We start from the raw sequence: 26,374 nt of genomic DNA on the forward strand, positions 1-26,374 counted from the left end.
CAATCCCTAACATGCAGCGCCATCATGCATCACCACCTTGACTATGCTATCCACACTGCCAGCAGTCCTGTGCATGCAGCATCAGCAAATTCCCTGTGCACCTGCCAACAACATGCAGCATCAGTGCAAACCCATCAACATACATGCATAACCCCCTTCACTGTGCAAGCACATCCAAAAAGCAGCCCTGTGCATGCAGCATCAGCACATCAACATGCACCATCACCACTTTTCCTGTGCAAGCCCCCTGCAATGATCCCTTCTCAGTGGAAGCCCCTGAACATACCCCATGCCCTGTCACACCAGCCCCCCGGATGCCCCTCTACATAGCCCATGCCCCTGAACATACCCCATGCCCCTCACACCAGCCCCCCGGATGCCCCTGAACATACCCCATGAACAGAGCCCATGCCCCCTCACACCAGCCCCCCGGATGCCCCTGAATATACCCCATGCTCCCTCACACCAGTCCCCCTTATGCCCCTCTATATATCCCATGCCCCCTCACACCAGCCCCCCGGATGTCCCTCTACATACCCCATGCCTCCTCACACCAGCCCCCCGGACGCCCCTCTATATACCTCATGCCCCCTCACACCAGCCCCCGGACGCCCCTCTACATACCCCATGCCCCCTCACACCAGCCCCCCGGATGCCCCTCTACATACCCCATGCCCCCTCACACCAGCCCCCGGATGCCCCTCTACATACCCCATGCCCCCTCACATCAGCCCCCCCGGACGCCCCTCTACATCTCTACATGCACCATGCCCCCTCACACCAGCCCCCCGGACGCCCCTCTACATACCCCATGCCCCCTCACACCAGCCCCCCGGATGCCCCTCTACATATCCCATGTCCCCTCACACCAGCCCCCCGGACGCCCCTCTACATACCCCATGCCCCCTCACACCAGCCCCCCGGACGCCCCTTACATACCCCATGCCCCCTCACACCAGCTCCCCGGACGCCCCTCTACATACTACATGCCCCCTCACACCAATCCCCCGGATGTCCCCCTACATACCCCATGCCCCCTCACACCAGCCCCCAGGACGCCCCTCTACATACCCCATACCCCCTCACACCAGCCCCCCGGATGCCCCTCTACATATCCCATGCCCCCTCACACCAGCCATGCAGCCCCCCGGACGCCCCTCTACATACCCCATGCCCCTTCACATCAGCCACGCAGCCCCCCGGACACCCCTTTACATACCCCATGCCCCCTCACACCAGCCCCGTAGCCCCACGGATGCCCCTCTACATACCCTATGCCCCCTCACACCAGCCCCCCGGACGCCCCTCTACATACCCCATGCCCCCTCACACCAGCCCCCCGGATGCCCCTCTACATACCCCATGTCCCCGGACGCCCCTCTACATACCCCATGCCCCCTCACACCAGCCCCCCGGATGCCCCTCTACATACCCCATGCCCCCTCACACCAGCTCCCCGGACGCCCCTCTACATACCCCATGCCCCCTCACACCAGTCCCCCGGATGTCCCCCTACATGCCCCATGCCCCCTCACACCAGCCCCCAGGATGCCCCTCTACATACCCCATACCCCCTCACACCAGCCCCCCGGACGCCCCTCTACATACCCCATGCCCCCTCACACCAGCCACGCAGCCCCCCGGATGCCCCTCTACATACCCCATGCCCCTTCACATCAGCCACGCAGCCGCCCGGACACCCCTCTACATACCCCATGCCCCCTCACACTAGCCCCATAGCCCCACGGATGCCCCTCTACATACCCCATGCTCCCTCACAACAGCCCCCCGGACACCCTTCTACATACCCCATGCCCCCTCACACCAGCCAAGCAGCCCCCCGGACGCCCCTCTACATACCCCATGCCCCCTCACACCAGCCACGCAGCTCCCCGGATGCCTCTCTACATACCCAATGCTCCCTCACAACAGCCCCCCGGATGCCCCTCTACATACCCCATGCCCCCTCACACCAGCTCCCCGGACGCCCCTCTACATACCCCATGCCCCCTCACACCAGCCCACCGGACACCCCTCTACATACCCCATGCCCCCTCTCACCAGCCCCCCGGACGCCCCTCTACACACCCCATGCTCCCTCACAACAGCCCCCCGGACGCCCCTCTACATACCCCATGCTCCCTCACAACAGCCCCCTGAATGCCCCTCTACATACCCAATGCCCCCTCACAACAGCCACGCAGCCCCCCGGAAGCACCTCTACATACCCCATGCCCCCTCAAACCAACCACCCAGCCCCCCGGATGCCCCTCTACATACCCCATGCCCCCTCACACCAGCCCCGCAATTGCCCCTCTACATACCCCATGCCCCCTCACACCAGCCCCCCGGACGCCCCTCTACATACCCCATGCTCCCTCACAACAGCCCCCTGGACGCCCCTCTACATACCCAATGCCCCCTCACACCAGCCACGCAGCCCGCTGGATGCCCCTCTACATACCCCATGCCCCTTCACATCAGCCACGCAGCCCCCGGACACCCCTCTACCCCATTCCCCCTCACACCAGCCCCATAGCCCCACAGATGCCCCTCTACATACCCTATGCCCCCTCACACCAGCCCCCTGGATGCCCCTTTACATACCCCATGCTCCCTCACAACAGCCCCCCGGACGCCCTTCTACATACCCCATGCCCCCTCACACCAGCCACGCAGCCCCCCGGATGTCCCTCTACATACCCCATGCCCCCTCACACCAGCCACGCAGCCCCCCGGACGCCCCTCTACATACCCAATGCCCCCTCACACCAGCCATGCAGCCCCCTGGATGCCCCTCTACATACCCCATGCTCTCTCACAACAGCCCCCTGGACGCCCCTCTACATACCCAATGCCCCCTCACACCAGTCACGCAGCCCTCCGGACGCCCCTCTACATACCCCATGCCCTCTCACACCAGCCACCAAGCCCCCCGGATGCCCCTCTACATACCCCATGCTCCCTCACAACAGCCCCTGGATGCCCCTCTACATACCCCATGCCCCCTCACACCAGCTCCCCGGACGCCCCTCTACATACCCCATGCCCCCTCACACCAGTCCACCGGACACCCCTCTACATACCCCATGCCCCCTCTCACCAGCCCCCCGGACGCCCCTCTACAGTTCCCATGCTCCCTCACAACAGCCCCCCGGACACCCCTCTACATACCCCATGCTCCCTCACAACAGGCCCCTGGACGCCCCTCTACATACCCCATGCCCCCTCACACCAGCCACGCAGCCCCCTGGACGCCCCTCTACATACCCCATACCCCCTCACACCAGCCCCGCAATTGCCCCTCTACATACCCCATGCCCCCTCACACCAGCCCCCCGGACACCCCTCTACATACCCCATGCTCCCTCACGACAGCCCCCCGGACGCCCCTCTACATACCCCATGCCCCCTCACACCAGCCCCGCAGATGCCCCTCTACATACCCCATGTCCCCTCACACCAGCCCCCCGAACACCCCTCTACATACCCCATGCTCCCTCACAACAGCCCCCCGGACGCCCCTCTACATACCCCATGCCCCCCCACACCAGCCATGCAGCCCCCCGGGCGCCCCTCTACATACCCCATGTCCCCTCACACCAGCCATGCAGCCCCCCGGATGCCCTTCTACATACCCCATGTCTCCTCAGACCACCCACACAGCCCCCTGGATGCCCCTCTACATACCCCATGCCTCCTCAGACCACCCACACAGCCCCCTGGATGCCCCTCTACATACCCCATGGTCAATTCTCCCCACCTCAGTCCTCACAGCACAACGCTGAACACGAGCGCCTCAGCTGTCCTCCTTTCCCGGCACAATGTGCACACTGCTGCAGCTGCACAGTGGAATAGTGTCCACTGGACTAATAAGGCCCCGCCCCTTCCGGTGATGTCATGATATAATGAAATCACTCCTCCCCCTCCAGAAATCAACTCCAATCTAGACGCTACCATAGTCTCATGTAGACACACAGCTGCAGGTGAAGCTGCAGGAGGAGGTCAGTGTCCTAAGCTGAAAAATAGGAGTTTTATTAATTGTTGGACTGATGTCTCCTCTTCTTGTTTTTTTGGGATGAGGGGGCTGATTTGGGGGGTTAAAGGGGTATTCCTATCTCCAAGATCCTATCCCAATATGTAGTAGGTATAATAATAATATTAGCAAATACCTCCAATTAGAAATGTAGTATAGTATTTTTGATTCACTATATCTCTTTCCTCATGTACAGGGCATTGCAGGACCTTAGGTATCCATGGTTATGTCCACTGATAAAGTGACAGCTAGCTTCTAGTTGTCCTAACCATGAATGCCTAAAGTCCTGTATTGCCTGCATATGAGGTAAGAGACATAGCAAATCAGAAGAACTACACTACATTTCTAATTGCAGGTCTTTGCTAATATTATTATTACACCTACTACATATTGGTATAGGAGATGGGAATACCCCTTTAACTCTGGAGGGTTGTGTGGGGGTGGGAGGCATGCATGCATGGTGTGTGTGTGTGTGTGCGTGAGGGGACGGATATGCGTGCGTGTGGGGGTGGCGTGTGTGTGTGGGGGGTGGCATGTGTGTGTGGGTAGGGGGTGGCTTGTGTGTGGGGGTGGCGTGTGTGTGTGGGGTGGCGTGTGTGTGGGGTGGTGGCATGTGTGTGGGGTGGTGGCATGTGTGTGGGGGGGGTGGCATATGTGTGTGTGGGGGGGTGGCATATGTGTGTGGGGGGTGGCATGCGTGTGTAGGGGGTGGCAGGTGTGTGTGGAGGGGTGGCGTGTGTGTGTGGGGGTGGCGTGTGTGTGGGGGGGTGGCGTTTGTGTGTGTGGGGTGGCATGTGTGTGTGGGGGTGGCGTGTGTGTGGGGGGGTGGCGTGTGTGTGTGTGGGGTGGCTTGTGTGGGGGGGGTGGCGTGTGTGGGGGGTGGCATGTGTGTGTGTGGGGGGGGAGGTGGCGTGTGTGTGTGTGTGGGGAGGTGGCATGTGTGTGTGGGGGTGGGGTGGCGTGTGACACAACACCCTTTTATAATCTGATGTACTCCACACAATTTACACATACCACCACATTATAAATTCATACAGCAGTAAAACCAAAAGCATTACAATCATTACTATAAAACTGTGCCTCTAGATAAGTTCCTTGAGGGGTGTAGTTTCCAAAATGGGGTCTCTTGTGGGGGGGGATTTCCACTGTTTAGGCACATCAGGGGCTCTCCAAATGCGAAATGAAGTCTGCGCTCCAAACCGTCACTCCTTCCTTTCTGAGCCCTGCAGTGCACCCAAACAAAAGTTTTCCACCACGAAAATTGCACAATAAATAATAACTTTCTCCTGTTACCTTTGTGAAAATAAAAAAATTGGGGCTAAGACTATGTGCCCACGATGCAGAAATGAAGCAGAAAATTTCTGCAGCATTTCTGCATCTCCCTGGCAGAAAAAACGCATGCAGATTGTGCATGCGTTTTTCCTGCAGAATACATGCGGAATACATGTGGATTCACATGCGTATCCACATGCGTTAACGCATGTGTTTCCGCATGCGGACCGACAAGCACTTTCCAGGCAATAGCATCACTTGGAAAGTGCTTGACAACTAGGTCACACTGTATAAATCCATGCAAACAGCATGGATTTATATAGTGTGACTGTAAAAATAAAAAAATAAAGCTATATTTACCTCTGATGCCGCCGCGTGTGCTGTCCCGCTCGTCCTGGCTTCTTCCTGGTTGCCAGGCTCTCGCAAGACAGCCTGCGGTCACATGACCACGACGTCATCTCAGGTCCTGGAAGATAAGCGCTGCCGGCAAGCAGAGAGAAGCCGCCGGACAGGTGAATATAAACTTTATTCATTATTTTATTCTTTTTTTTACAGGTACAATGGTACCCAGGTCTGGATGAGAGTCTCCTCTCTTCCAGAACTGGGTACCATCCGCACATTGAAACGCATATAATCCGCGTGTACAAATGTACAGACATGGATTATATGCGTCTCAATGCAAGTCAATGGTGGCAATTCCGCTGCGCTTCCGCAAAATTAATGAACATGCTGCGGATTTATGAGCGCTGCAGAAACGCTGCGGAAAAATCCGCAGCATGTGCATTGACATTGCGGAATGCCATTGGGGACCATGGGGTGTGGATTACCAAGCGTTTTTGATGCGTTTCCGCTGGGGAAATTCCGCAGCGGAAACGCATGAAAAACGCATCGTGGGCACGCAGCCTAATAAAACTTTTTTGTGGAAAAAAATGTGATTTTTTTTTTTTCATGGCTCAACGTTATCATTTTCTGTTATGTACCTGGGGATTTAAGATGCTGACCGGACATCCTAGATAAATTACTTGTGGGATCTAGTTTCTAAAATAGGGTCACATGTAGGGGGTTTCCACTGTTTAAGCACTTCATGGGCTCTCCAAACATGACTTGGCATCCGCTCTTGATTTTTTTCCATTTAAAAATTCAAACTGTGCCTCTTCCATCCCGAGTCCTGCCGTGCGCCCAAACAGTAGATTTCCCCCACATACCCTTGTGACCTTGTGAAAATAAAACAAATTGGGTCTAAAGTAAAATTTTTGTTAAATGTTCATTTTTTTCCTTCCACATTGCTTCAGTTCATGAGAAGCACCTGAAAGATTAATAAACTTTCTGAATATGGTTTTGAGCACCTTGAGGGGTGCAGTCTTTAGAATGGTGTCACTTGTGGGTATTTTCTGTTATATAGAACCATCCAAAGGCACTTCAGAAGTGATGTGGTCCCTTAAAAAAAAAAAAAAAAAGTTTTGTAAATGTTGTTGGAAAAATGAGAAATCGCTGGTCAAATTTTTGTTTCAAAAATTATTATGATGTTGGTAAATCTCTCTGGTTTAAGGACATACAATTAAAAGTTTGAAAATTGTGAAATTTTTGCCAGATTTCCGATATTTTCACAAATAAATACAAGTCATATTGAACAAATTTTACCACCATCATGCAGTACAATATGTCACGAGAAAACATTCTCAGAATTACTGGGATTTGTTGAAGTGTTCCAGAGTTCTTACTCAAAGTGACAGTGGTCAGAAATGAAAAAATTGGCCCGGTCATGAAGGTGAAAACATGCTTGGGGGTGGTGAAGGGGTTAATGAATTGAATCTAATAAAGTTTATAATTTTGTTTAGTAATTGGAATCATTATTTCTGCCCTGACACACGTCCCCTATTTGGTTTTCTGATTTATGCTGATTTAATCTCTGTATGTGACTATAATGTGATTGTGTGTTATACCGGGGGCAGGACGGGGCCATGACTGGATGTAGTGATCATGTGAAGCCGGTATCAGCTCCGGAGTTTTCTTACATGGGATCTTTATGATGTTACATCGTCATCTTCTCCCCATTCAGGTCCCTACAATATCGGATCCTCTCAGTGGAGATCTTCTATATAAGAGAATTTTCCTGATTGACCCATCAAGGATGGATAGGGACAGGGACAAGATGGCAGAGAGGATATTACACCTCACCCTAGAGATCCTCTTCCGGCTTACTGGAGAGGTGAGAGATTCTGATGACGTTACATTACATCATTCTTATCTATGGGAATAACAGATGGACAGAACTGGAGAGGTGAGGACTCTGGAAATGTCTGTAGTGAGATTTATTAATGTGTCTCTCCATAACCAGGATTACACAGTAGTGAAGAAGGCCTCTAGTGAGCCCTGTCAGGACCCTGTGTCTGAGGGATGGGGAAGACCCCTGAGCCCAATCACAGGGCCTCAACCTCACCCCCTGATACATGAGGACATCAATGACCAAAAGATCCTAGAACTCACTTACAAGATGATTGAGCTGCTGACTGGAGAGGTGACACTGCTGGGAATGCTGGGACATTATACAGTAATGCTATGAAGGGATGGGGGGATGACGGTATCATTTTATGTGTCCGGTTTCTATAAGGTGTCAGGATGTCACCATCTATTTCTCCATGGAGGAGTGGGAGTATTTAGAAGGACACAAAGATCTGTACAAGGACGTCATGATGGAGGTTCCCCAGCCCCTCGCATCACCAGGTAATAGACAGGACTAAATACACACGACCTATATTTGTCTGTATGTAAAGAATGAATTCAGTCCCTGTATGTTTCCTTCAGTTCTATCCAGTAAGAGGACAACACCAGAGAGATCTCCCCGTCTTCTTCTTCCACAGGACTGTAAACAAGAAGATTTCGATGTTCCTCAGGATCATCAGGTAGATGGAGAGAAGGTGTCATGAGATCTTCCCTATAATGTGCAGATGGCCGTATAACTCTGATCGGGATTGCAGCACAATGCTCGGACTGTGTGGCCCTTCTCCCAACCTGAGCATGACAACATGTACAGCGGGAGAAATAATTATTTGATCCCTTGCTGTTTTTGTAAGTTTGCCCACTTACAAAGACATGAATAGTCTATAATTTTAAGGGTAGGTTAATGTTAACATTGAGAGATAGAATATCCCCCAAAAAATCACATTGTATAAATTAGATACATTTTTTGCATTTTGCAGTGAGAAATAAGTATTTGATCCCCTGCAAACCATTATGAGTTCTGGCTCCTACAGACCAGTTAGATGCTCCTAATCAACTCATAACCTGCATTAAAGACTGTGACTCTCTCCTGCCCGGCTGCAGGGCTGACCCTCTGTGACTCTCTCCTGGCCGGCTGCAGGGCTGATCCTCTGTGACTCTCTCCTGCCCGGCTGCAGGGCTGATCCTCTGTGACTCTCTCCTGCCCGGCTGCAGGGCTGACCCTCTGTGACTCTCCTGCCCGGCTGCACGGCTGACCCTCTTTACTCTTCCCTGCCCAGCTGCAGGGCTGACCCTCTGTAACTCTCCCCTGCCCAGCTGCAGGGCTGACTCTCTGTAACTCTCCCTCTCCCAGCTGCAGTTCTGACCCCCTGTAACTCTCCCCTGCCCAGCTGCAGAGCTGACCCTCTGTAACTCTCCCCTGCCCGGCTGCTGGGCTGACCCTCTGTAACTCTCCCCTGCCCAGCTGCAGGGCTGACCCTCTGTAACTCTCCCCTGCCCAGCTGTGGGGCTGACCCTCTGGAACTCTCCCCTGCCCAGCTGCGGGGCTGACCCTCTGGAACTCTCCCCTGCCCAGCTGCAGGGCTGACCCTCTGTAACTCTCCCCTGCCCAGCTGCAGGGCTGACCCTCTGTAACTCTCCCCTGCCCGGCTGCAGGGCTGACCCTCTGTACCTCTCCCCTGCCCAGCTGCAGTGCTGACCCTCTGTAACTCTCCCTTGCCCAGCTGCAGGTCTGACCCTCTGTAACTCTCCCCTGCCCAGCTCCAGCGCTTACCCTCTACAATATTTCTTTCAGGGTGAAGATGTGACCCATATTAATAATACGGAGACATATGTGAGGAGTGATGAGCGGTGTAAAGAGGAGATTCCTACAGATAACTGCACAGGTGAGTAGTGACCATTAATGCCTAGAAGTCACAGATTCTAATCAGTCACTGACTTGCAGAGTAACTTTAGATGTTTGGGTTTTTTTCAATTGTGTTCACATGAAACTTTTGATGTGGATGTAGGGGCTGATTAATGATGAGGTTACCCCGGACTATTCTTTTTTTTATATTTACAATGGGCTAAGAACTATCACCCAGGTAATCTCTTCCTTCCTACCTTTTGTGACTGCTGCCAATCTCTACTGACACAGAGCTGTCAAAGGCCGCTCTTACTGGTGATTCAGCTTCTCCTCCACTCTGCTCTGTTGACTTGTCGTGACTGCCGATGTCCTGCTGATTGGTAGTTTAACTGTGGAAAGCTGGCTGTCAATCACCATGATATCAGAAGTTATGTCTTGTACGCAAAGCTGCCCGAAAGAAGAAGAGCTGCTCTGCTGACGTGGAGCAACTGAATCACCGGCAGGAGCGGTCAGTGACCACTCTGAGCCAGCAGGAATGTGATAGCCTCTGTTAGCAAATACCTGCCTGTTTTAGTTTTTAGACCCATAGTAAAAGAAAAAAAAAGTCTTGGACAATCTCATTAAGATTTGCACCGTGCACACCAATCTTTAATGAAGGTGGGGGGTTAAGGTGAGTAATACTGAATTCATGCAAACATGCACACACTGCTTCTTCTCAATGGTGCACGCCTCTGTTCGCCTCGGCAGAAATGATAACCAAGGACAGATTGGAGCAATATTTCTGATGGGCTAAAGTTATGCCACTAGCTATGAATTTGGCGGGCACCGGCAAGCCCCGTTCATACGCCACCCACATTGGCAGACCTGACTGAGACATGCGTGAAAATGCCAAAAAATACTGCAAAACGTTTGCAATTTTTCAGTGTTTCACGCTTTTTTTTCTATCTCTTACATAACCTCCCTCTGCCAAGGCCCCTCGGCTTTGGACACCTTCTGCCATCATACAGTTGACGCTCGACAGAGCTTCAGGATTGTCATGTTGTTTTCCAGGCCTATGCTATTCATTGAAGCTAAAATCCTGAAGACTTAAGAACCACCTGGTCACTTGGGCATTGTTCACCTTCTTCTCTTGCATCCATCTCATACTAACCTGAACCTCCTGCCTAATAGGAAGTATCTTAAAGTGTCCAACACCCACTTGATGGCTAAACACTCCTTCTCTACTCTAAAAGTTGTTCTACTTGCAGGAAGACTATTTCCGACTCAGGTACATTTTCGGGTGTTCTTGATCGTTCACTTCCTGACACATGACTGCATCTAATCTGACTTCTGATGCGTCTGTCTGGACCACAAATTCCTTGGAGAAATCCGGACCAACTAACAATCACAGGGCTAACTTCAGTTCTTGGAATTCTGTCTCCGCTTCTGGAGACCACTTGGCCATAGCAGACTTTGTACCCTTATGGAGGTGTGTCAGAGGTGCCGCTATCATGGCGAAATTAGCGATGAAGCGACGGTAGTAGCCCACGAATCCCAGAAACGCTCTGACCTGCTTCTTATAGAGAGGTTGTGGCCAATTCTAGATCAATTGAACCTAATTCACTTGGGATTTGATCTCGCTCCTCCCTACGACAGATCCCAAGTACTGGACTTCTTCCAATCCCATGGCACATTTCTCCAGTTTGATGGAGAAACCAAATATCACCTGAACTTTGCCTAGATGGCTTCCCCAATCCTGGCTGAAGATCACAATATCCAGGTAAGCTGCAGCGTACGTCTTGTAGGGAGCAAGGATTCTGTCCATAGATCTCTGGAAGGTGGCTGGAACTCCTTGAAACCCAAATGGCAACCTGCCATACTGGAAGCACCCAGCTGGCATTGAAATGGCAGTCTTATCTTTGGACAAGGGAATCTGCCAATACCCTTTTGTGAGGTCCAGAATAGTAATGTATCAGGCTGACTCTAGTCTTTCAATAAGTTCGCTGACACAGAGCATTGGATATGAGTCAAATTTAGAAACTTCAATCAACTTCCAGTCATTGCATTCTCCATCTGGTTTCGGCACCAAGACTAAGGGACTAGACCAGACACTCTTGGATTCTTCAGTGACTCCTAGATTTACCGTCGACTTCACCTCCTTAGAGATTACCTCTCGGCAAGGTTCGGGAATCTGATATGACTTTAAATTCACCCAGACATGAGGCTTCATGAAGACTTCATGTTCTATGATATGAGTACAACCCGGCAACTCTGAAAATAGGTCTCCGTTCTGAAGAAGGTATTCTTGGCACTGCTGCTCTTTGGTTTGTGACATCATATCTGCTCCTGTGACATCTTCCACATCAACCTTCTACTCAGACACCAAACACTGAGCTTCCACAGGCTCTCTAGCTCGCCATGGCTTAATCAGGTAGACAGAGCGTCCTTCTTCCTGTTTAATGGACTTTATAGTTAAAGGGAACCTGTCACGTCCTGAGTACTATGTAAACTGGCCCCATAGCGTTGTTAGTGATGCAATGTGCATCACTAACAAGCATTTTGCATTAACCTTGGTGCAAGTAGACTGATTTTATAACCATTTAAGAAGTTATATCATACCTGCTCGTTTTACTCATACGGCTGTGATCCTCGCATTCAGTCATGGACGGTGCCGCAGTCAGTCACTGCTGGCGCCGCACATGTATTTGAAATTTGCTCCCGGCGAGCGCTATATGTGGGTCGCGCAATCCGCTCTTGCATTTGGTTGTCTACATACTCAATTATGCTCCTGTAGAGTGTAACCTCTGCTTCCTATCTCTCCTTTGCTGTATTCAGGAGTTTTCAGGGGTATCAGTCATACAACAGCTCAAACTCTCGCCCACCTGGTACCTTTCCACATGGCCGACCAGGTCATTGGCTTTCCAGGGATCTTCCTGGGCAACCAAGGACTGCACAGACTTTGCTAGGGAGTGTATGAACCTGTCCTTGACGACCATCTCCACTATCTTCACTGGGGAGAAAGATTCCGCTTGCAATCACTTTTGAACCAGGTGTAGAAGGTTGACCATTTGGGACTGGGGAGATTTGTCATTGTGATAGGCCCAGTTGTGCTCCCTTTGCACCCTGGCAGTCACTCACTCCTAAGTGCGACGATCTCTATTTTCAACTTGGCGTACTCTTTAGCATCCTGCAAGGCCAGGTCATAATAGGCCTTCTGCGGTTCCCCTGTTGGATATAGCGCCAGAACCTCCGCACAGAGCTCCCCAGGCAATTTCTCCACTTCCCTCACTCTTTAAAAAAACGTCAAGAACGCCTCAATATCATCATCATGTGGCATGGCCATAAATAGTTGATACTGAACAATGAAAACAATGAGGCATAATTCTCATGTATATGATTTCATAATACTCTTTTGCATAATATACTCGTATGGAACGATGGACATAAATATAAATATGGCCTCCGTCTCTGTATCTGCTGTCACATTCCCACACCCCTACATGACGCATGAGGGCAGGGCGCTGGGACCTCGACATCATGGTGACGCATTGTTGAGATGGACGTGAAACTCGGCCATGAAAGGAGTGCACTCTGCTGCACCCTAATGGTATAACTGCATATTGCAAATACATTATAAACTATAGATAGTTGCTTCAATAGTGTCCCCTCTTTGAAATAAGAGGATGATATAAGAACATCAATTCACTAACCCCATGGATTCTCAAAACACTGTAAGGCCTCTTTCACATGTCTGTGTGTCCGGTACGTGTGGTGACAGTTTCCACACATACCGGAGGCATTGATACGCACTGACCCATTCAAAAGAATGGGTCTGTGCACATGAGTCAGTGTGTTTCCATGGACCGTGTGATCCACATGTACACATGTCCGTTTTTGGCCAGCAGCACGGATCACATGAATTCATTCAAGTCAATGGGTCCGGTCAATGGGTGTGAACACGTACCCCATACGGACGCCATCCGTGTGAAAAGTTCCGACGCTTGGGAATCGGTGTACTGTTCCTAAGTGCCGGGTGCTGAATGCTGCCCTCATCAGCAGGGACAATTATGAGAGTAGTAGTAGTCTGCTCCCGCAGTCAGGGCTGCCACCAGGAATTTTGGGGCCCCATACTGGCAAAATTTTCAGGCCCTCTTGAGACTCCACCCCAGCTCCGCCTCCAACCCTCAAACCTTCCACAGTCCCACTGCCCACTCTTGGAAAAACTCTACTTTCTGCACCACGTCCTCACCAATCACACATTCACAGTTCCCATCAAACACCATATCACATACATAGCCATCAGCTTTTGTTTTTTTTTAAGCCACCACCAGGACAAGGTAGACTCTTCTAGCGCGGCCCGGCTCTACTCTAACCTATTACAAATTTCTTATAATACCCAATACACTCTTTAGGTATCTATTTTCATATATTTATTATCCATGACGATTTGGTCTATGTTGATTACATTTTATTAACATTGTATCCCATACATGCAATGATTCATGTGATACTCATTGTCGTTACTTTTGTCATCTATATAGTACACCGATGAACGTCTTATATGACTGAAACGTCTGCTTGTTGTGCTACTTTGTCATTAAAAATCCATAAAAAGCATTTACGAGTCAATCGAGTGCCAGGTTATTTATTGGAATTTCTACGGGCTTGTAACCCTACCTGGGCACCACCACCACTCCAGGAGTGCGGTAGTTTCTATTTCCTAGGATAAAAGCAAACTGAGCAAATACTGTGCAGTAAGCAAATACATAGTAATAGTACATGTAAATTACATAGGGTACTTAGGTGACACTATCAGGACATTATTATAAGTATAAGGTGGTCTCTCCAGAAAACGAAGTAAACAGCCACCCTGGTAGTTAGAAAATAATCAGCCATGGGCCTAGGGGAGGACTGACCTCATAATGTTACGTAACTGACCCGCAAGATAGTACAAATAGACGTCTCTCTTTATCTACTTTTAATGTGAAAATCTGATGCAGTTTTAGGTTCAATTTGTGCAGAAATCTGAAAAATTTTGAAGGATTCCCAAATTTTCAAGCACCAGTATAAGGCTAAGTAATCTACAAAATAACCAGGGATGGACAACTATGTTTGCAGAGGACACTGCTGCAAATACTTTATCAGATCCCCCAGTGATCCCATATTCAGCCTATGTTTCTCTTGGCTTGCATGACATATATAAGAATATGAAGGACTTGTTCTCCTTTCTTGTATCCACGGTTTAGTTACATTAATAAAAAGATGTAAAAAACTTTACTTTTTTCTCCAAAGCCATGACTTGTGTACATGACCAATCTGCTCCAATGTGATTTGCTCTGTGCTATAGAGCTTGTACTTGTCAGAGAATGTATGAGATGGAATCAAAATAAAATAATAAAACTGATTACAGATCCCTTTTATGAGTCTGCTCTGAACATGTAACTGAAGCCGATTCATGACAATCACGGGGAAACATGAACGGAGAAGATGACTATAATATAATAGTGAACATTAGTAAGGACTAGTGTTGAGCGAGCACTAAAATGCTCGGGTGCTCGAAGCTCGGGCCGAGCTCGCCGTGATACTCGGGTGCTCGACCCGAGCAACAAGCCCAATGTTAGTCTATGGGAGACTCAAGCATTTTTGCGGTGGCAGCCCCGGCAGTCTTTTAAAAGCCTAACAAGTGCCCAAAACGATAGTGACAGTGCTCAAATGACATGGGGACAGCATGGGGATCGCCCCAGGAAGCATTTCTGACCCCCAGGTCACTGCTGTCAACAACGTGGTCAGAGGTATTAAACCACTTTTACAGGCTCACAATAAAACGAAAGTGAAACTTTTTTCCTGTGAAATATGTTAAGGAACATCCTTTCCAGGGAAAAGACTTGTGTATAAGTTAAAATAAATGACCAAAAACAAAAATACTCCTCCACACCTTCGGCTATGTTCACATGTAGCATTTTTTATGCGTTTTTGCACTTTGTATTGCTTTCAACTATGACAAATGCATTCACCGGAAAATGTAATTTTAACATTTTACAACCTTATCTGGCCATGTGCTGTGTGACACATGCATAAAGTGCTGAAAAGACAAGGGAACAGCATGGGGAAGACCCCTGGAAGCATCTCTGACTCCCAGGTCACTGTCTAAAAGTGTGCCCATCATAAGTGATCCTTGCCGCATCAGAAGATGCAGACTTGCAACTATCCCCATGCAAGTTCTAGTCCTAGGGCAGTGTTCAATTGTACCTCCCCCATTCCTTGCAATACAAGCGCAAGTATGCAGCCTGCCACCCACCCACCCCCAGGCTGCAATACCATACTGCTTGCTTGCTTGAACTTGAAATTGGGCCTTTTAGGCATGCGGAGGCGGAATCTGGCCACCACGTCATGGCTGTGTTGGCGGCCTGGAATCCATACTCAGTCCCCAGCCGCCCCGCGGCCGAGTGTCCACACGGTCCCCAGCCGCCTGGGGGCAGTCGGGTGTCCATAAACGGTCCCCAGCCGCCCCCATTTCTCCTTGGAACATCCCCCCACACACTTTTCTTAGCCCGGCCTGCTTTAGGCAGCATTGGACGAGCCCACCAGAGAACCAGACTCCTCCGGTGGGCCCTGACTTCTCCATCGGTGGAGTTGAGAGTGCCAAGGTGAGGAGCATGATGATGATGACAGAAGTTAGCATCTGCTATGTTTTCTTTTAATGCAAGTGTAAGTGTGCAGCCTGCCACCCACCCACCCCCAGACTGCAATTCATACTGCTAGCTTGCACTTGAAATGGGGCCTTTTAGTTTAGAGGAGGCCGAAGCTGGCCACTACCTCATGGCTGCTTCGGCAGCGAGGTATCTGTAGCACCCTGAGGATTCGGCTGCTACAGGGGTATTGCACCTCAACCCAGAGGTGTGATATTCCACTCCCGGGTAAGGAAGGAGTGTGGAACTGAGCTCGGTAGGCTGCATGCACTACACACATCCCATTTCCGAGGAACAGGCCGACGGTACTCCCACTTAGAAATGTGCAGGTACGACCGAGTCTGTTCCTGGCTGGAGTGGGAGGGGGGTGGTACATCCCAAGTAGTGTAGGGGCAGATAGGGGGAGCAGCCTGGGTAAAGATAGGAGCTCATTGGGTGCTGGTCACCTGAGCTCACACATAGAGGGTGTATATAAGGTGGGCACCAACTAAGAACAGGGTCAGTTGCAGAGAGAAAGTCAGCGAGCGGAGGAGAAGAGAGACCCAGAGTGAGAGAGGAGAAAGAGAGACCCAGAGGGGGAAACAGAAGAAAGGACTCTAAGACCCCAAATTAAATCCCCGGGTGAAGAGTCGGCACAGGGTACCGGAACCCAAGCTGGTGGGGGCAAAAACACACCCCAGCCAGAGACCGGAGGCCGTGGGCAGCGTCTGCCACGGCCACCCACCACATCCACCCCGAAGGCATACCACGTGGAGGGTCAGGGAACCCAAGGCCAAGGGTCTCCCAACAGAAGGCCCGAGGGAGCTGGACCTGGGTGGATCTCTAGTGGGGACGGCCAGAGGAAAGGACAGAAGGAGAGCTCAGGGTCACGCTCCGGACTTATTTGGGGGTTGGCTGGATCCAGAACCTGGTGGACGCAGCACGGCTCGGGAGGTCACTCGAAGCTGGAGTGACCGGAACATCAGCAGTGAGTAAACATCCTAAACTGCATAACCCGACTCTGTCTCTGATTGCCGTCTACACTGCATCACCACAACCCCCATCCTCTGCACCTGATCCCCCTGAGGCTATACCCCTCCCGTTGGGGGTTATCCTATCAAGCTGCACCAACACCACGAGCCTCAGCGGACCCTGCTGCAGCGGCGGCCACAGTGACCGCAAAACAACGGGTGGCGTAGTCGACATTAAGAACTTAGTAACATCTGTAGGACTGCCACATACAACTGAGTTTGACACCCTGGGCACGGACCGGGTCACAGCCACTCGGAAGACTACAACCCCCATCTGATCCGGCTCCGGGTATTCCCCTGAAAGAAAGGAATATGTCCCAGGGGGTGCGTCATATCCATACTCAGTCCCCAGCCGCCCCTATTTGTCCTGGTGTGCCTTATACATAAGATTAAGCGCGTATACCAAAACATTACCTGTGCCCTCCCCAGTGCATTTAGTGGGAAGGAGAGCCTATTCCGCTGTAGTGTGTGCATGCCAAACCCCTGTTCATGGTACATGCGAAGATGCCTCCCACCTTGCACCTGTCGTTGCAGACTTGCAACTATCCCCATTCAAGTCCTTGTCCCAGGGCAGTGTTCTATTGTACCTCTCCCATTCCTTGCAATGCAAGCGCAAGTATGCAGCCTGCCACCCCCCACCCCCAGGCTGCAATACCATACTGCTTGCTTGCTTGCACTTTAAATTGGGCCTTTTAGGCATGTGGAGGTGGAATCTGGCCACCACGCCATGGCTGTGTCGGCGGCCTGGTATCCATACTCAGTTCCCAGCCGCCTGGTGGCCGGGTGTCCTTCTTGCTCCCCAGCATCCAGGGAGTGGCCGGGTGTCCATACTCGGTCCCCAGCCACCCCTATTTGTACCGGTAACCTTTCCCACACTTTCCTTAGCCTGGCCTGCTTTAGGGCAGCATTGGCCGAGCCCACCGGACTATCAGACTCCTCCGGTGGGCCCTGGCTTCTCCATCAGGGGAGTTGAGAGTGCCAAGGTGAGGAGCATGATGAGGATGATAGAAGTTAGCATCTGCTTTGTTTTGTTGTAATGCAAGCGCATGTATGTAGTAGCGGCTAGGCCTGAGGAGGTCAGCGTTTTGGCGCATATCCTACCTCCTCCGAGGATTGCTGGATGTTTTCCTGCTACTATCCAAGTTCTATGACTCCCGTTAAAACAAAGCTTCAGGTGATAAATGATGGATGAGGTAGTGGCAAAGGAGAAAGAGCAGGAGGAACAGGGACCATTCACATCAATATCAGGCCAGTCAACCAGATATGTCTTGTAGGATATGTTTCTGTAACAAAAGGAGCGGTTCGGCTACACAGTTATAGGGCATACAGTGAGTGCAATGCCTATCAAAAATTTCGAGGCACTCCAATGCCCCTTGGAAATGACATGGAGGTCAGAGGGCATTAACTAAACCTTTTTTTCCATTTATAGCAACTGGGTCTCCTGTGCACTGTTGGCCTAAGCAGTGAATGGAATGCTTTCCAAAAATTATGAGGTACTGCAATGCCCCTTACAAGAGCCATGTGTGGCACCCCAGGGGTCTGGTCACCACAGTAATAGAGATTACGTCAGAGAGCAAGTGGGAGGTTTCCTGGTCAGGATCCCTTAAACATGCAACATCCTCCTGCCCCAGTCCTGGGAGGTGAGAATTCTGCCCTTATAAACTGGATCTGGGGTGGGGTTGAGTGAGTCAGAGAACAGAGAACAGTCAGAGTCAGAGTGAGAGCAAGGGAAAGTAACAGCAAGGAGCTCTGTAGGAGCTAGGAGCTAAAGACGAGGGGCTGGAAGCTGAGCAGAGCTCGCCCTGGCAGAAGACAATAGGAACCGGACACAAGAGTCCGAAGCTGTGAGGACTTATATATCCAGCAGCAGAAACCAGCCGGCAGGGGATTTCAGGTCCTCTGGCCATAGAAGCCCGGAGGCTCAGTCACAAGCAAGGGACCAGCACCGCCGTCGTGGAGCGGAGGCTAACAGAAGGCCCCATGTCACCAGCCATACGGGTGAGCACTACACGGTACACTCAGGGACGTGGGCTACTTCTACCCACTTACAGCAAGGTAGCCAGGAAGAGTGCAGACAGACGGGGAGGCCTACAACTCCACCTGGCCAGGGGAACTCCTGCTTCCTCACAGACTGACCAGGCCTCTTATGCTAACCAGTACTCCCGGGAGGGTCTACCTTATAATCATCAGTAAAGACCCTGAACTGCACTGCAAAGACTCTGAGTCATTCCTGCTGCGCTCGTGCACCATCACTCCCATCATCCACACTCACTGCCCTGAGGCTATACTCCTCCCGAGGGGAGTTATCTCATTTTATGCTGCGCACACAACACCAGCCTCAGCGGTCTGCCTTGCAGCGGTGGTACTCCCTGACCGCAATCCACGGGTGGCGCAGTCGGACAATTAACCTCAAAACCTAAGAAAGATTGCCACTGGTTTGACCAGCCTGAGCCACGGGACCGGGTCACCGCCACGGAGACTACAGACCCCAGAGACCCGGCACCGGGTATCCCACACACGTGTACACACGGCCCAGGGGGCGCGTCACATGCAGTACAGCATATTACAAACATAAGTCCCATTATTGGGGAGTGGGTGTCCCATAGTATTTGCTTATGCCTTGCAAGCAAAAGCTGCCAAAAATTAGGACGGAGCAACTTGCAATGCCCCTTACAAGAGCCATGCAGTACAGCATATTACAAACATAAGTCCCATTATTGGGGAGTGGGTCTCCCATGGTATTTGCTTATGCTTTCCCAGCAAAAGCTGCCAAGAATTAGGACGGAGCAACTTGCAATGCCCCTTACAAGAGCCATGCAGTACAGCATATTACAAACATAAGTCCCATTATTGGGGAGTGGGTCTCCCATAGTATTTGCTTATGCTTTCCCAGCAAAAGCTGCCAAAAATTAGGACGGAGGAACTTGCAGTGCTGGCACCCTGGTGGTATAGTGGTGGTGGAGGCTGAGGATAAGGAGAAGAAGATTAAACAGCCGAAACGAGGAAGCGTATACCCATGTGTGGGTGTGAAGCGGTGCATGTGAATACACCTCCCGAAATAACACAGTGGATTTGACTTTATGTTACTCTGCTGTCATTTGGTGGTGATGAGAAGTCTGGCCCAATCCAGCCCTTGTTCATTTTTATAAGGGTCAGCTTGTCAGCATTGTCAGTTGACAGGCGAGTGCGCTTATCAGTTATAATTCCCCCAGCGGCACTAAAAACACGCTCCGATAACACGCTAGCGGCAGGGCCGGCCAGGACCTCCAAGGCGTACAGAGCGAGTTCATTCCAAGTGTCCAGCTTGGATACCCAATAATTAAAAGGCACAGAGGAATCACGGAGGACGCTGGTACGATCGGCAAGGTACTCCCTCACCATCTTTTGAAACTTTCCACTCCTTGTGAGAGTACCCCGCGCCTCAGGGCCTGTACGCTGGGCGGGTGTCAGAAAACTGTCCCAGAACGTTGACAGTGTTCCCCTGCCTCTGCTGGATTGGAGTTGCATCTCTCTCGCCTGTACGCCTTGGTTGGGCAACGAACTGTGACCTCTACCGCTAGCGTGTTCAGATGGGAATTTTTTTAAGAGTTCTGCAGCAAGGGCCTTCTGGTATTGCCCCATTTTTGTAGACCTCTCCACCTCAGGAATAAGAGAGTGAAAGTTCTCCTTGTAGCGGGGGTCTACAAGTGTCACCAACCAGTAATGACTGTCACCCAACATTTTGACAACGCGAGGGTCACGGTTAAGGCAGCGTAACATAAAGTCAGCCATGCGTGCCAGACTGGTAACGGGCAAGATTTCCGTGTCCTCACCAAGATGACGACTGACCATGCTCTCCTCCTCCTCCTCCCCCCTGTCCTCAGGCCACCCACGCTGAACCGACTGTATGACACTTGTACAGGTACTACCGTCTACAACGCATGATAGCAGCTCCTGTTTTTCCTCCTCCTCCTCCTCTCCCTCATTGTCCCCCAATGCACGTTGGGATGAGATGAGGCTGGGCTGTGTGTAATCGCCCGCTACGGCTTCTTGATCCATCTCATCATACTCTGGCTGCAATGCCTCCTCTTTAATTCTCTGCAGAGAGTGTTGCAAAAGACAGACAAGTGGGATGCTGACACTAATGATGGCGTCATCGCCACTCACCATCTTGATGGCCTCCTCAAAGTTTGTCAGGATGGTACATATGTCAGACATCCAGGTCCACTCCTGAGGTCTTATGTGTGGAGTCTGACCTGAATATCGACGGCCTTGTTGCAGCTGGTACTCCACAACTGCTCTCTTCTGCTCACAAATCCTTTGCAACATGTGGAGGGTAGAGTTCCAACGTGTGGGGACATCACACACCAGTCGGTGTGCCGGAAGCTGCAAACGCTGCTGCAACACAGCAAGGGCGGCGGAAGCTGTAGCCGACTTGCGAAAATGAGCTGACAGGCGACGTACTTTCACGAGCAGATCTGGCAACGCGGGGTACGATTTAAGAAGCCGCTGAACCACGAGGTTAAGCACATGAGCCAGGCATGGTACGTGTGTGATCTCACCTCGCCTCAGAGCCGCCACCAGGTTACAGCCATTGTCACACACGACCATGCCGGGATGTAGGTTCAGCGGTCTCAGCCACAGATCTGCCTGCTCTTTCACAGCTGTCCACAACTCACAAGCAGTGTGAGGTTTATCACCTAAGCTTATGAGTTTCAGCACAGCCTGTTGCCGCTTGGCGGAGGCAGTACTGCAATGCTTCCAGCTTGTAACTGATGTGGTGATATCTGAGATGGAGGCTGAACATGGGGAGGAGGAGGAGGAGGAGGATGCGCAGGAGCTGTACACTGTGAGGGCAACTCTGACTGACATAGGGCCCGCAATCCTCGGTGTGGGGAGGATGTGTTCCGTCCCAAGGTCCGACTGGGTCCCGGCTTCCACTATGTTTACCTAGTGTGCCGTCAGAGAGATGTACCGTCCCTGGCCACAAGCACTTGTCCACGTGTCCGTTGTCAGGTGGACTCTCCCAGTAACTGCGTTGTTGAGGGCACGGCAGATGCTTTGGGACACGTGCTTGTGTAATGCGGAGATGGCACACCGGGCAAAATACTGTCGGCTGGGGACCGAGTACCGAGGGACCGCCACCGCCATAAGATTGCAGAAGGATTCCGTCTCCACCAGCCTAAAAGGCAGCATTTCCAATGCAAGCAGTCGTGAAATGTGCGAATTTAGGACTGTGGCCTGTGGGGCGCTAGCTGCGAATTTCCGCTTTCGTTCAAAGGTCTGGGATATGGACAATTGAACGCTGCGGTGGGACGTGGACGTGGACGTTGATGCTGTTTCTTGAGAAACTGCCATAACAAGTGAAGACTGAGAGGAGGGGGCATCTTTACATGCAGTATGGACAGGGGATTGCCTTGCACACACAACAGCGGGTTCTATTGCACGCACAACAGTGGAAGAAGCAGTGGTGACACCCGCTGACACTGGTCGTGGACCCTGGGTTTCGGCCCACAAAGTCGGGTGCTTTGCTGCCATGTGCCTGATCATGCTGGTGGTGGTCAGGCTGGTAGTTTTGTCACCCCTGCTGATGCTGGCATTGCAGGTGGAACATATGGCCTTTTTGGGGTTATCAGCAGAGTCTTTAAAAAAATTCCAGACTCTGGAAGACCTACCGCTTGTACTGGCAACGTCCCTCGTGTTGGTGTTACGGGGAACGGTTGCCTGCCTTCTGTCTGCGGCCACCACACTGCTTCTTCCTGCCTGTTGGGGTACTCTGCCTCCCTCCCCCTGTGTGCTGCTGGCCTCACTCTGCATGTCCTCCTTCCACGTTGGGTCAGTTACTAGATCATCCACCACCTCCTCCTCTTCCACTTGCGCTCCACGATCCTCCTCCTCACTTCCTGCGAATTGTGTCTCGCCATCGTCCACCTCTTGTGACAGATTGCCAACGTCGACTTCCTGTGGCCGTGGCTGTTCAAATATTTGGGCATTTCAACATGGGATCTCCTCTTCCACCACTTCAAGCGTATCAGGCGAGGGGCCCAAATATGGAAATGGACCAGTGAACAGCTCTTCAGAGTGTCCAAGTGTGTGATCACTTGCTGTCTGACGACACTCGGCATGGTGGGAGGAAGGAGCATCAGGGTGAGGAGGAGTATGCGGTCGAGACTCACGGCTACTAAGAGTTGACCATGTGGAAGACAGACCGGAGGTGGTGGTGCCCAGGTAACTGGAAGTATTGTCTGCTATCCAATTAATAACCTGTTCACACTGATCAGTTCTCAATACTGGTGTTGTTCTGTGCTTCCCTAGTAATTCGGTCAAGAAGTGGGAGCGAGAAGATGTGGCTGTTGGTTGTGGCACATTTTCACCTTGGCCACGGCCCCATCCTCTGCACTAACCATCACCAGAACGTCCACTTCCACGTCCCTTGCCACGCGCCTTGCCCATTGTAAATGAAGTAAAATAGCTTACACTTGCACTATCAATGGAAAAAGGGTAACAAAGAGTAGATTAGAACCGTGGAAGAGGAAAACCACAGTTATTGTTTACTGGGGTATACCACACTTTTTTAAATAGAGATATTTGCGGCTGAACAGTGAGCGACACACTCAAACTGCTTTTTTTTTTAGATACCAAAGGCCCAAAACTGGATAGTACAGCTATTTGACCCGTGGAACTGCGAAACCACACTGGGATGTCGGGCCTACACATGACTATTTTCAACAGATATATTTTTGTGTCACAACAGTCAGGAGACACTACTGTTTTTCTTTACGGAAAAAACTACCAAAACCTGAATAATAGAGATTTTTTACCGTGGAACAGCAAAAGCACACTTCTGTCTCTCTGGCCTACACCAGACTATTTTCAACAGATATATTTGTGTCTGAAAAATCAGGGAGACACTATTATTATTTTTATACAGCAAAAAATGCCAAAAACAGGATAATAGAGATGTTTTACCGTGGAACATCAAAACCACAGTAATAATTTACTGGTGTATACCAGGCTTTTTAAAATATATATATATTTGTGGCTGAACAGTGAGCGACACACTCAAACTGTTTTTTTTAGATACAAATGGCCCAAAAGTGGATAATACAGAGGTTTGTACCGTGGAACTGCAAAACCACACTTGTATTTCTCGGGCCTACACCAGACTATTTTCAACAGATATATTTGTGTCTGAAAAATCAGGGAGACACTATTTTTTTTTTTTTTTTTACAGCAAAAAATGCAGAAAGCAGGATAACAGAGATTTTTTACCGTGGAACAGCAAAAGCACACTTCTGTCTCTCTGGCCTACACCAGACTATTTTCAACAGATATATTTGTGTCTGAAAAATCAGGGAGACACTATTATTATTTTTATACAGCAAAAAATGCCAAAAACAGGATAATAGAGATGTTTTACCGTGTAACATCAAAACCACAGTAATAATTTACTGGTGTATACCAGGCTTTTTAAAATATATATATATTTGCGGCTGAACAGTGAGCGACATACTCAAACTGTTTTTTTTAGATACAAATGGCCCAAAAGTGGATAATACAGAGGTTTGTACCGTGGAACTGCAAAACCACACTTGTATTTCTCGGGCCTACACCAGACTATTTTCAACAGATATATTTGTGTATGAAAAATCAGGGAGACACTATTTTTTTATTTTTTTTTTACAGCAAAAAATGCAAAAAGCAGGATAACAGAGATTTTTTACCGTGGAACAGCAAAAGCACACTTCTGTCTCTCTGGCCTACACCAGACTATTTTCAACAGATATATTTGTGTCTGAAAAATCAGGGAGACACTATTATTATTTTTATACAGCAAAAAATGCCAAAAACAGGATAATAGAGATGTTTTACCGTGGAACATCAAAACCACAGTAATAATTTACTGGTGTATACCAGGCTTTTTAAAATATATATATATTTGCGGCTGAACAGTGAGCGACACACTCAAACTGTTTTTTTTAGATACAAATGGCCCAAAAGTGGATAATACAGAGGTTTGTACCGTGGAACTGCAAAACCACACTTGTATTTCTCGGGCTTACACCAGACTATTTTCAACAGATATATTTGTGTCTGAAAAATCAGGGAGACACTATTTTTTTTTTTTTTACAGCAAAAAATGCAAAAAGCAGGATAATAGAGATTTTTTACCGTGGAACAGCAAAAGCACACTTCTGTCTCTCTGGCCTACACCAGACTATTTTCAACAGATATATTTGTGTCTGAAAAATCAGGGAGACACTATTATTATTTTTATACAGCAAAAAATGCCAAAAACAGGATAATAGAGATGTTTTACCGTGGAACATCAAAACCACAGTAATAATTTACTGGTGTACACCAGGCTTTTTAAAATATATATATATTTGCGGCTGAACAGTGAGCGACACACTCAAACTGTTTTTTTTAGATACAAATGGCCCAAAAGTGGATAATACAGAGGTTTGTACCGTGGAACTGCATAACCACACTTATATTTCTCGGGCCTACACCAGACTATGTTCAACAGATATATTTGTGTCTGAAAAATCAGGGAGACACTATTTTTTTTTTTTTACAGCAAAAAATGCAAAAAGCAGGATAATAGAGATTTTTTACCGTGGAACAGCAAAAGCACACTTCTGTCTCTCTGGCCTACACCAGACTATTTTCAACAGATATATTTGTGTCTGAAAAATCAGGGAGACACTATTATTATTTTTATACAGCAAAAAAATGCCAAAAACAGGATAATAGAGATGTTTTACCGTGGAACATCAAAACCACAGTAATAATTTACTGGTGTATACCAGGCTTTTTAAAATATATATATATTTGCGGCTGAACAGTGAGCGACACACTCAAACTGTTTTTTTAGATACAAATGGCCCAAAAGTGGATAATACAGAGGTTTGTACCGTGGAACTGGAAAACCACACTTGTATTTCTCGGGCTTACACCATACTATTTTCAACAGATATATTTGTGTCTGAAAAATCAGGGAGACACTATTATTATTTTTATACAGCAAAAAATGCCAAAAACAGGATAACAGAGATGTTTTACCGTGTATCATCAAAACCACAGTAATAATTTACTGGTGTATACCAGGCTTTTTAAAATATATATATATTTGCGGCTGAACAGTGAGCGACACACTCAAACTGTTTTTTTTAGATACAAATGGCCCAAAAGTGGATAATACAGAGGTTTGTACCGTGGAACTGCAAAACCACACTTGTGTTTCTCGGGCCTACACCAGACTATTTTCAACAGATATATTTGTGCCTGAAAAATCAGGGAGACACTATTTTTTTTTTTTTTTTTTACAGCAAAAAATGCA

At 49.6% G+C, this 26,374-nt stretch overlaps 2 protein-coding genes across 7 annotated transcripts in view; both read left to right on the plus strand.

The window, feature by feature from the left end:
- The window catches only part of LOC141270715 (uncharacterized), a 669,979-nt gene that overhangs the window by 145,903 nt on the left and 497,702 nt on the right, over positions 1 to 26,374 (plus strand). For all 6 annotated transcript variants that reach the window (XR_012321735.1, XR_012321736.1, XM_073680801.1 and 3 more), the window contains exon 5: positions 7,368 to 7,517. Coding sequence is in view for 4 of the 6 variants with exons in the window: in XM_073680801.1 (XP_073536902.1) it covers positions 7,368 to 7,517 (150 nt within the window). In the remaining 2 variants the exon portion in view is untranslated. The remainder of the gene's footprint in view (positions 1 to 7,367; positions 7,518 to 26,374) is intronic.
- LOC141270765 (oocyte zinc finger protein XlCOF8.4) overlaps positions 7,708 to 26,374 on the plus strand; it is a 34,742-nt gene continuing 16,075 nt past the window's right edge. The window contains exons 1-4 of the mRNA XM_073680878.1: positions 7,708 to 7,826; positions 7,920 to 8,032; positions 8,114 to 8,211; positions 9,324 to 9,414. Of these exons, the coding sequence (XP_073536979.1) occupies positions 7,948 to 8,032; positions 8,114 to 8,211; positions 9,324 to 9,414 (274 nt within the window). The 5' untranslated portion in view covers positions 7,708 to 7,826; positions 7,920 to 7,947. The remainder of the gene's footprint in view (positions 7,827 to 7,919; positions 8,033 to 8,113; positions 8,212 to 9,323; positions 9,415 to 26,374) is intronic.

The sequence above is a fragment of the Phyllobates terribilis genome, unplaced genomic scaffold (assembly GCF_046119375.1).
Source record: "Phyllobates terribilis strain yellow unplaced genomic scaffold, ASM4611937v1 Scaffold_5__5_contigs__length_657084704, whole genome shotgun sequence".
In the NCBI taxonomy this organism is placed as follows: Eukaryota; Metazoa; Chordata; class Amphibia; order Anura; family Dendrobatidae; genus Phyllobates; species Phyllobates terribilis.